Raw genomic sequence first — 12,437 nt, 5'->3', positions numbered from 1 at the left:
TCAGTATTTGTATGACGTTCTGCGTAATTACCCTGGTTTTGGTAAATATTATCCGGTGGATGCGCATAGTACGTCGAATTCCCTGATGTGCCATTGACACGCTCATACCATATTCGATTAATCACATCTTGGGTGCTTGTAGCTGATGCCCCGGTTCCCATTCTCACAGCAACGCACATTTCATGTGCAACAGCCGCATCCAAATTATTTTGTTTAATCTCATCATTATTACGCAATTCTGACATAGGCCTAGTTGAGTTCTGTAGTTGGTTTGCATGAGTATTGTACGATTCGGGGCTTTGTAGTTGAGGCGAAGTGCCGGTACTAGATGTTCCTGTTGTGCTAGACTGATTGACTGAATTTTTTAACGGCGTTAAATTTTGTTTGTAAACAATCTCTTTATTAGCATACATTTGTGCGGAGTTACGTTCATAATCATTTTGGCCTTTGCTGCTATACATGTCCTTCTCGAGTTCGGCAATAAAGGATTTATCCAACAAAACATTGCCCTCTGCATTAGTTGGCTCTATAGGCTTTTCAAGACTAAGTGAGCTCAGCGTTGATTGCAGAGTGTCTTGGCCTTCTGAAATCACTGCGCTTGAGTCTTCTGTGGCAAGGGAATGTGGTATGTTTTCTTTATTGCTTGGACAATTAGACGCTGCGAAGAAAAGACTTTTCCGTGCTGAAGGACTGTTACATAATGACTGTGTTGCGTTTGCACGTAATATTGACTCCTGTAGATGTTGCTGCTGTAGACGCATAACGTTTGAGTATAGAGAAATAGCACCTGTATAAGTAGAAATTCCTGCTCTTTCAGCGCTACTCATTTGCACACTACTAGTATCGAAGGGATCATGATGTTGCATCGATTGTGGCTGTTGTTGGTGCGAGAACTCAATAGTATTCGAGTAAGTGGGTGGCATTTGATAAGGGGGTGGTTGGCGTTGACCAGGTGACGAAGCTCCTATCCGGAAGTTTTGGTTCAATGATGTGACATTACTAGAAAGTAACCCAGATGCATTAGCGACAGCGGTAGCCTCATATTCTTCGCCCTCAGTAGGCACATCAATCGGTGCATCTAATATACAAAATGTGCTATCTACTTTTAGCGAACTGCTATCATCGACTTTCATAGACGACGAAGGAAGTCCAAACTCCGGCGAAATATCAATCAGAATACCCTCGCTTTGTTGCTGTAGTGGTGGAGGGGGACGCTGAGGACCCTGCTTTTGGTGAGCAAGTGTCTTACCCTTCATTGCCTGTGCCGTTTGGTTTCGCTGAAGTTCAGCAGAACGTTCGTTAACTAGTTTGTTGTATGAAAACTGTTTATTAGAAACCGATTTCCTCTCTTTGGCATGATGTGCATGCTGCATTTGCGGCTGCATGGATGCACATTTACGATTTCTCTCTACAAAATATTTTATCAAATTAGAATGTTATACCTAACATTGATTTAAAAAACTTACCTGCTTGTATTTCTGCACTCGCACTCATCGCTCCGGCTCCTCCCCAACAAAAACCAAATGGCGAACCAGCATGGCCGCCACTATGACGAATGCTTTCATGCAACGGTCGTATGAGGTCACTGTTTGTATGCTTCTGTTTCTCTAATATATTGCGTGGGAAAACGCCAATATCAAATGAGCGCTGATTTTGCCCCTTAATTAACTTCAAATCAGCGCGACCGTCAATAATCGCTAAGGTATCGCCAGCCTCGATCTTAAGCCTATTTTCTTCGAGATAGGACCGTGATGCTTTAAATATTGGTGGCGACATACCTACTAAAAATTCCCTTTAAAAGAAGAAAACCTCAACTTCATATGGACATTTTATTTGATATATGTACCTACTTCAAAGCAGCAAAAGTTGGCCGCTCAGCAGGTGTTTTATCCCAACACTGCAGCATCATTTCGTAAACATCTGGAGGACAAGCATCTGGCTGATGCAGTCGCTCACCCTCTCTGTCGATTTTTCGTAAAATTTGGGAACCATTTAATCCAACCCATGGATCCTCTCCGAAAGTGAACATTTCCCATAGGGTTACGCCAAACATCCAGGTATCTGACGCATGTGAAAATTGTCGAAATCGCAATGATTCTGGAGCGCACCAAGGAAATGGGACCTTTTTATGCTCAGACATGACATAGCAGTCATCTTCTTGCGGCAACGCCCGCATCAGACCGAAATCACCTATTTTGATTTTATTCCCGGAAGCTAGTAGAACGTTGCGACAAGCCAAGTCACGGTGAAGGAAACGCTTTTGCTCTAAGTACGCCATACCAGTTACAATTTGTACCGACCAATTCCAAATGTGAGTTAACGGCGTATGTTTACACTGCTTGCGTAGAGTATCTAACAACGAACCGCGCTCTGCCAATTCGGTAATCATCATCATTGGCTGGGACAGCACCACGCCATACAAACGCACTAAATTCGAGTGATCCAAAGCATGCATGGCTTGCACCTCACGAAAGAAGTCGTCGATAATGCCAGGTTGTGTGAGATTATCCGATTTTAGCACCTGAAAATCACATTCCATTATTTTGGTATAAACACAGATACAATGAATTTATACTATATTGGATTACAAACCTTTACCGCAACAGGCAGCACTTTCCCGTTTGGAGCTGTATGCCACTCGCCGCGTCGCACTACTCCGAATGAACCGTCACCCAATTTGATGCCGAGCGTTATATCTTTTTCGAGTATAAGGCAAGTAAGTTGCGTATTTTGCTGTTCTTTGCTTACAGCTTGTTGTGACTTTTTTGTGGAGGGCTGCTTGCCCCCGCCAATCAATTTCGAAAGTATGTTTTTCCGCCATTGATGAGCCTTTTTTTTACGCACTGCCTCCATTAGTCTGCGTACAGCTGGCTTACCCAGCCCACATCGTTCGAGATCCTCTGGAAGCACATAATCGAAGTGCGCCAGACGTGTAACTTGTAAATCATCGCGTATGCGTTCGAGAAACTGCTCAAGTTGCACTTCATGGAGCAGGGCCTCCAACCATTCAGTTTCAGCCGTAGTACTGGAAGTGGCAGTGAATGAATCGGCGTTTATAGGGGAAGCCATATTATTGCATTACAACTATGAACTGAAAGTTGGTTAAAAAAATCCATGTGAACATACAGATGGACCTATTTATATACATATGTATTTAAATTACAAATAATAGTTTAGGACGAGCCTGCCTAAAACTAAGTACGCAATAATTCCAATTAATGTATAGAATTAATAACAACAACCAGCCAGGTTGGAATAAGAAAATTGGTAATCAACAAGAGTTTACGGGGTGTACATGGCTCAGTGGTTAGCGTTGTTGACTTTGCACATCGATGGTTCGGGTTTGATTCCTGCTGTGACACCTTCTAAAAAGTCACCGTGACAGACTGACAAAACAAAAGTCGCAATGATGTTTTTGTAGTAAGATTGGGCGTAAATGTAGAATACCTACAATTCTCAAATTAAAAAAATGCATGTTGGGATCGATGGAGATCATTGAGGTGAGCGTAACGATATATATATTTTTATTTGGGAAACAACAACTACAACAATTATTAAAGGTCAACGTTCAAATTAAGCATGTTTTTTAAGTAATATTTCATTTGATAGAGAATTTAATTCTCTTTAATTTGATATACATATTTATGCATATATCTTTTATAGTATTCACAAAAATCTAATTAATGTGGAATTCTACTTTGTGAGGGTTATAATCCATAAGTGCGGCCGAAGGCCGCCTACGCAGAAAGGTGTTCTGTGCAACAGGTGATCAGCACCTTTCCTTCGCAAGACAGAAAGAGAATTCTACTTTGTGAGGGTTATAATCCATAAGAGCGGCCGAAGGCCGCCTACGCAGAAAGGTGTTCTCTGCAAAAGGTGTTCAGCGCCTTTTCTTCGCAACACAGAAAGAGAATTCTACTTTATGAGGGTTATAATCCATAAGTGCGGCCGAAGGCCGCCTACGCAAATACACACATTAATAAGATTTTTGTGAAAACTATAAAAAGGTATATGTATAAATATGTATATCAAATTAAAGAGAATTTGACAAATGACATCAAAATTGCCCAATTCCTTGAAGAGGTTTTCGAGAAATGTTAATTTAAAAAATGCTTAATTTGAACTTTGACCTTTGATAATTGTTGTAGTTGTTGTTTCCCAAAAAAAAAATATATATACCGCTATGTTTACCTCAATGATCTCTATCGATCCTATTTTTGTTTTTTTTTAATTCGAGATTTGTAGGTATTGTGCATTTGTTCCTAAGATTGCACCTTTCAAGGCTCGCCCACATACAACTTTGGCATTACCTTGGCGCTGGCGTCGCTTTGACAGCAGCGCGAGTAACGCCCGTGCTTGCTACGATGAATGCTTAGCAGAGAATACTTTGGTCACTAAATTAACATACTAGCGGCAGATAAATCAAAATTTTATATCAATAATTGCATTAAAAACTATATTTCTTGCCTGCATTTAATTAAAAATGAAAATTAAATCACATAACTTTGATTATTTGGAACAGCTGACGAACGACGCGCACAAAAAGTTGAGAGTTGGCCATCTTTCTGCGTTGTGTTGGCGTCGGCGTTGCCCAACTTTGATTATGTGGGGACTTTCATATAAATGCACGTAGTCATAGTTAGCTGTCGAAGCGACGCCAACGCAACGCCAAAGTTGTATGTAAACGGGCCTTCACAATTGTATCGAGAAACAGAGACCAGTGATGTTTACTTAAGGAGATTTCCTTACCAGGTTATTTAGACCTAAAATCTGACCACTGCACAGTGGTTCAGCCGGAGGTCAATACTCAAAAATAAGCACATTTTCTAACCTGTGATTGATTGACAGGCAATCAGTCATTATTAATGGTACTTCAATACAGTGTAAATTTTTTTTGCGATAAAAAATTGTTAAGAATACTTCCTCACTCTCGAAAGTTGACAGTGACTCAATACTTCTAACTTTTTTATATTTATTTTACAAAAAACGCGGAATTCATTCAATAAACTCTATAATGAAAATCCAGACAAAGGTAAGTGATCCTATTTAGAACAATAATTATCAATATTTATTAATAATTAGCTGTATTATTTATGTCGGTACTAATCCAAGTCTATTTTTTCTTTAATTAATTTCTGCTGAATCTTTTTTACATACACTTTTAAAAACCCTGGCACTCAAGGCCACTCTTCCTTTTTTTTAATGAAAGCTCATTTTCTGTAGATTAAAATAATATATTGTTACGATTATCCTTGAACCCTCGTCCGGATTTCCCAAATCCTCCGGTTCGTATCGCTGGATTGTTAAATAAAGGCTAACGATGACCAAATGGTAGTACAATTAGGGCTGCCAGATATATCTGTTGCCAAACCGGGACACTTTAGGGAGGGCCTCTCGCCCCCTTCTCTTTCATTTCGACGTGCGAAAGGATGTAGTGAAATTTTATTTTGACAGACAAAAACAAAAACATAAAAACATGAGATCATGAGATCATTACAACGTACGCCAACAAAACAAAACAACTTATCACAACCAAAGCACAGAGAATTTTCCACAATGCATGAAGTTTTTTTATTCTTTATAAAAATACAGTTTATAATAAATATATGAAAAACATAGAAATAAAATTGTTAAACTTTGTGCTAAACTCGGGAAAATTCAATAAATTTGCATACAAATTCGCAACAGACTTTTTATACAAATTTTTAAAATGAAGTTTTAATGCCCATTAAATTTTAGTTGATTTTTGGTATTGTTTTTACTGAGAGTTTCTTCCATACAAACTATGTTCGGTAATCCTTTTTATATGGAAGACACTGTCAGCAAAAAAAAATAAATGCTAAAAATCAACGAAATTTGCCATCAACTTCAGACATGCACTTTGTTAATTGGCTCAAAAGCTACATTTTCAAAATTTGTCTAAAAGATCTGATTAGAAATTGTGATCTAATGAAAGAGCCTCCGAGCCAATAATTTTGTACGGCACTGTACTTATAAGTACTCTAGGTTTCATGAAAAAAAAATATAAGTACAAGATAACATTAAAATATCAGTCATATTTTTCGTTGCTGTGAACTTGTTTCAAAACTTCTGTCTTTTCCTTAATATAATTGTAAAACTCTGTGCACGTCATTTTGAACGTATTTAGGTACATATACTAATCATCAGCTATTGCTTGTGCAAAGTTCAACTATCTCGAAATGTGACTATTTCACAAATGAAACCGTTGCACTGAAGTTTTGAGTTAAAAAAGCGTGCTAAATTAAAAATAAATAATATAAAAAAACTTTTTAATATACAACGCTTTTATAAATGGACTAAAAAGTTGAAAATAATACTTCTCAGTCCCATAGAATTTGTTTTGATAACTTTTGATTTTGAAATTTTAGCAAAAGTCATTATAAACAATCTATGAAATTGAAAATGAAAAGCGTGGAGCGCATGCAATACAAAGCATTCGATTTAATTGACAATAGTCAAACTACATAACGTAGACCTAAAATTTCTACAGCGAAAGTAGAACTTTGAAATCGATTTTAAGCGGTCGTTATTCATATACCCACATACATACATCCATATATTACTTTTCATATCAATTCAAGTGTATTACATGCGCCCCACGCTTTTCATTTTCAATTTCATAGATTGTTTATAATGACTTTTGCTAAAATTTCAAAATCAAAAGTTATCAAAACAAATTCTATGGGACTGAGAAGTATTATTTTCAACTTTTTAGTCCATTTATAAAAGCGTTGTATATTAAAAAGTTTTTTTTATATTATTTATTTTCTACTTTTTAGTCCTGTCTGGATAAAATTTTGCAATAGATATTAAAATAATTCAACGATATTAATAGAAAGGTGCACACACAAGCATTTACATATGTATGTACATACAAACGAGCACCAATTAATTTTATTTAAAGAAATGGCGTGTCGTCTATTTCCACCGATATGCGTGTATAAACCCTCCTCAAAGTCTAGCCAAAAAGCCAGCAACTCACACAACACGTCCCCAGAGCAATTCGCTCGAGAAAGTGGTACCCGGCACACGTAATACGCGGCACACAGCACAACAATCCGCCAAAACAGGCAACCCGGCCCAAAATTACCACCGTAGAAGGCAGAAACCCCGAGCGGCAGTGCAGGAGCCCAAGAATTACCCTTAAAACGGCCACAAGAGCTTAAAAAGACCAACTGGTCCCCAACTGGTCCGAAGGTAAGTAGTTTCGGACTAGTCCCAAACTGGTTCCCAACTGGTTCCCGGACTGGTCCCCACTGGTTACCAACTGATCCCACGAACTAGTTACCAACTGGTCCCAAAGTGGTTACCAACTGGTCCACCTATACCTCAAGTGGTCCACAAGTCACTTCACTTACAAAGCATTCGATTTAGTTGACAATAGTCAAACTACATAACGTAGACCTAAAATTTCTACAGCGAAAGTAGAACTTAGAAATCGATTTTAAGTGGTCGTTATTCATATACCCACATACATACATACATATATTACTTTTCATATCAATTCAAGTGTAATACATGCGCCCCACGCTTTTCATTTTCAATTTCATAGATTGTTTATAATGACTTTTGGTAAAATTTCAAAATCAAAAGTTATCAAAACAAATTCTATGGGACTGAGAAATATTATTTTCTACTTTTTAGTCCATTTATAAAAGCGTTGTATATTAAAAAGTTTTTTTTATATTATTTATTTTCTCCTTTTTAGTCCTGTATGAATAAAAGTTTGCAATAGATATTAAAATAATTCAACGATATTAATAGAAAGGTGCACACACATGCATTTACATATGTATGTACATACGAACGAGCACCAATTAATTTTATTTAAAGAATTGACGTGTCGTCTATTTCCGGTGTAGCAAACGTAGTACATAGGGCGACATCTAGATGTCATCTACCTCGCCCTATTCACTACAGCTATCGCCCTATGCACTACTTCACTACAGATGTCGCCCTATTCACTATGCTTTTTTATAGGAGCTTTTCAAAGCTTTGCTTTGTGGTGTCGGACACACAACATTGAAAGCTTCTGGATCCACAACATTGCAAGTTGATAAAAGCGTTGTAAAATACGCATATGAAAGAGCACCAACCCAACTCGTAATACATTTAAGTATACAAATTTTTGTATTTAGTATAGAAATATTCAATTCAAATACGCCCATATTACAATGAAACGATTTGCAATTACCGATTGCTTTTTCATAATTAAGTTAAAAAAATATTTAAATTCCATGCTGGTTGTAATGGGAATTGAACCCTCACCCTCTGGAAATTAGCAAATTGTGGCAGGCATCTTCGTGCACTCAGCTACAGCCAAACATGTAAATGCGCATTTAAAGGTTGAGTTTGAATCATTACCACGCGTGCGTGTTATGAAAGTATTATTTTTAAATACGAAAATTTTTAAACGATAATCAAAAAGAAAAGATTCATGTTTACTATGCGTTATTTCCCTCAGTGAATTCATAACATTTTTCTGAATATTACAGCGCGTTCTTTCTCCTAGTGTAGTGATTTTTGAACTTTTATTCAAATTTGTGCAATCAAATCAAAAACCGGGACACTAAAACGAAACCCGGGACATTTTAAGGTTGGACCGGGACACCGGGACAAATAGTCTAAAACCGGGACATGTCCGGAAAAACCGGGACGTCTGGCAGCCCTAAGTACAATTAACTTTATTGTACAACAAACAATTTTACAATACTTGCTAATACAGTAAAAATACTACAATACTTGTTAAAGCAATTACAACGCTTTACTGAACTTGTTAACACAATTAAACTTATAGCTTGCTTATTCGCAACTCGCTTCTCTGCTCACTTTACTTGTAGCTTGCTGACTTGTAACTCACTCACCTCGTTCCAGGATTTGACCCCAGTCAGTCCCTGAGGGGTTGCTGGATTTTCAAATGTAGAGATGAGTTCTCTAGGGAATTCCTCGGCAAGTGCGTAGCCGAGCTCGGCAACGCCTGGGAGGGTTTGAAGCCCAAACTAATCCCTGCCGAGGAGGTACCTTGGAAACCCAGGGCCCGCTTTTGGCTGCCGAAGATGGCTATGGACAGCGACAAGTTAATCCGCTTCCTGCAACGGCAGAATCCAGAAATACCCATGAGTGACTGGGTAGTCATTCGTGCAAAAAACCTCAGAGTTCTTCGTACCTTCTGAGGCTTAACGAAGAAAGTATTGAGCCATTGAAAAAAATGGACAACAAGCTGCTCTTCGGGGTGAGAACAGCGAAACTAAAAATATTCTGCTCCAATGAGCCAATTCCAGAGGCTGATATCAAGGATGCCAATCAGATGTTGGGCGATATGAACCTCAAGGTTACCGCAAACGAAGAGGTCGCTGAAGGTGCCAACCAGGTGCTGGCAGGCACAGGGCCAGTTAACAATGCCGGGAAAGTCGATGAAGGTGGTCCAGGCAAATCTTAGGCACTCTAATGCTGCCTCGGACAAGCTCCTTGTCTTCCTAAGGGAGGAAGACATCGATATATTTCATTTGATATAGTAACCTTGGGTAAGGGACCTAGAGGTTAAGGGACTAACCCACACCCGCTATAACCTCTTCTACACTAGTATATCAGGTAAATCCCGCGCGTGTGTATTGGTTAAAAAACATATTAAAGCTTTTTTATGTTCCAATTTCAGCTCACCGGATACTAGTCGTCAGCTTGGAGTTGATGAATAAACAAAGCTATCTTATATCATCCGTATACAAGAATGATAGAATACAAGATTGCGCCGATCAGAGAGGATTTTTGAGAATAACTTTTGTGTGACGTCACACTGGTGCAATTGCGAGAGAGAAATGCCAAAACGTGAGCAAGAATGGAAGAAGAAGAAAAATGTTGCAAGGAAAACGCAAACAAGTTGCACCAGTGTCACTTTACAAAGGCTAGCAGGAGGTTGCCCAGTGTTACTCGGCTGCGATGCCAATTCACGACATACATAATGGGGCAGCTTATTGATTCTACGTTTAGGATTTGTAATAGAGGTAGTGCTTCCACCTTCATATTTCCTAGTACCCCAGATTTTTGCGGTTGGGAAGAGGTCCTAGACCTAACTCTGCTGACCGGGGGAGCCTAAAGGTCAATAAATGGAGAGTATCCGACGAAGAGACCCTCTCGGACCACCGTCGAATACTCTTTGAGCTAAATATTGCGGCGGATACGCCTACCCCCTTTAGAAACCCTCGTAAAACAGATTGGGACTTATTTCAAAAGGTTATTGGAAAAGAATTGAAGAAACTACCAGTTGAAGACATTCCTACAAGGGGCGAGCTGGACGCCAGAGCGGACAGCCTGAATAAGGCCTTCGGAAAGGCCCTTACGAAGGCTTGTCCGCTGAGGTATGGCAAGAAAGCGCGCACACCTTGGTGGAATGAGAACCTTACAGATCTACGGAAGCAAGTAAGAAAATCCTTCAACGAATGGTACAGGATTAAGGTATGAGACCTATACAGAGAGAACCTAAAGAAATACAAAAAAGCGATACGGGACGCCAAGGAGGCGTCCTGGAGGGAATTTTGCGAATCCATCGAGGATACCAAGGAATCTGCGAGATTAAGCAAAATCCTTGCCAAAGGGCACTCGCAGCCAACATATATAAAAAGGTCAGATGGTTCATGGACCGAGTCGGCTGGGGAGTCGCTGGATATCCTTCTGAATACACATTTTCCAGGGTGCAAAATCGATGTAGTGGAAACCGATGCCCCAGACCATATACCAACCCTCTCCGAGCACCTCTTAGAGGAGCTACTAGAGAGGGAAAAGATAAAATTTGCTATCTTCAGCTTCTCACCCTATAAATCACCGGGTATGGACGGCATACTACCAGTCATGCTGCAGAAAGCTTCTGAGATGGTCATTCCAGTCCTAGAAGCAATTTTTAGAGGGTGCCTAACAGAGTGACCACGGGCTTGTGAAAAATTGTTTTTTTCATTTAAGTATCAAACATCAATATGGAATAAAACCAATAATTTTATTGCACGAGCAAGTTGAAATTATTTCCCCGAGTGTGATTTGCGCAATTTCAGTTGCAGTTACACCTTGCAATTTTTATTGCCTACCATTTGCCGCATGACGCCGCCAGACAACATTCTCTCTATTTCGGTGTTAAAAAAACATTTAAATCTTAAACAAACTTACTGAATAACTTCCTAAAACGTTGTCATAAATAATCCAATAGGGAACAGATTCTTATTTTGTTTTAATATTAATATTTCATCGATATAACCACCAGCACGCTTTCTATCAAGTGAAAATATGGCTGTCAAACTATCAAATTGCCTGCAATAGATGTCAAGCAATAAGGCGGTATCCATTGGAAATATATTTTGTGACATGGTTATCACGACATTGGTGTTTTCCTGTGGAAACAGGGCCTTACCGAGCACCGAATTTCCGAGTACCAAGCCTTAATTTTTGTTATTGAACATAGCGAAAATAAAAAAATGCAGCGCTATGCTACTGTTCGTTTGTTCACATTTTGACGTTTTTCGACATGGACCATGAATCACAATACATGAAAGGTTCGTTCAGAGAACGTCAATGAACTTTTGGATGTACGTTGCCACAGGTGCACGACATGTTTTTTAATGCATAAAAATTTACAGATTTTTTTTCATTTGTATTTGGAAAAGTATCAAAATTTAAAAAAAGTGTCTCTCCAAAATTCATCGAAAAATGTATCAGTTTTGATCCACTTGGATCAAAACGGTCACACTGGTGCCTAATACTGAACCACGTTCCGTTAAGCTGGAGGAAGATTAAGGTAATTTTTATTCCTAAAGCGGGCAAACGGGGCCATGACAATGCTAAAGATTTCCGACCAATAAGCCTAATGTCCTTCGTGCTCAAGACGTTTGAGAGGCTGTTGGATCTGTATGTTAGGGACAAGACGTCCAATTTATCATGCTCTCAACATGCGTACTTGAAAGGGAAGTCAACGGAAACTGCCCTACATGAAGTGGTACGTACGATTGAGAGTTCGCTCTACTATAAACAATTTACAATGGCGTCCTTTATAGACATCGAGGGGACCTTTAATAATGTCAGTGTAGATTCCATCCATGAGGCACTTATGGAAACAGGGATTGATCACTGTGTCCGGGCTTTGATAGTGTCTCTGCTAAGGAGCAGAGTAATACATGCCGAATTGGGGTACCAAAGCAGGGCCGTATATGCACCCCACAGGGAGGAGTGCTATCACCGTTACTATGGCCTTAAACAAACTACTGGTAAAGCTGGACTCTCAGAGAATAAAAGCGGTGGCTTACGACGATGATGTAGCGATACTGGTATCGGGTCAGTTTCCTTCGGTCATAAGTGAAATTATGGAAAGGACTTTAAAGATAGTAGATTCCTGGGCCATAAGATGTTCTCTTAGCGTAAGCCCGGAGAAAACTGAC

The 12,437-nt window shown here is 39.2% G+C and overlaps 2 protein-coding genes across 2 annotated transcripts in view; both read right to left on the bottom strand.

The window, feature by feature from the left end:
* LOC118742395 overlaps nucleotides 1-12,437 on the bottom strand; it is a 231,502-nt gene that overhangs the window by 186,898 nt on the left and 32,167 nt on the right. The window lies entirely within an intron of this gene.
* The window catches only part of LOC118742394, a gene marked incomplete in the record, with an annotated part of 111,184 nt that overhangs the window by 67,180 nt on the left and 31,567 nt on the right, over nucleotides 1-12,437 (bottom strand). Inside the window, 4 exon segments of the mRNA XM_036474443.1 lie at nucleotides 1-1,408; nucleotides 1,467-1,792; nucleotides 1,851-2,521; nucleotides 2,593-3,091. Coding sequence (XP_036330336.1) covers nucleotides 1-1,408; nucleotides 1,467-1,792; nucleotides 1,851-2,521; nucleotides 2,593-3,069 — 2,882 coding nt within the window.

This window comes from Rhagoletis pomonella, unplaced genomic scaffold (assembly GCF_013731165.1).
Source record: "Rhagoletis pomonella isolate Grant_MI unplaced genomic scaffold, Rhpom_1.0 Rhpom_scaffold_00007, whole genome shotgun sequence".
In the NCBI taxonomy this organism is placed as follows: Eukaryota; Metazoa; Arthropoda; class Insecta; order Diptera; family Tephritidae; genus Rhagoletis; species Rhagoletis pomonella.
This window is presented reverse-complemented; position numbering and strand designations above follow the sequence as displayed.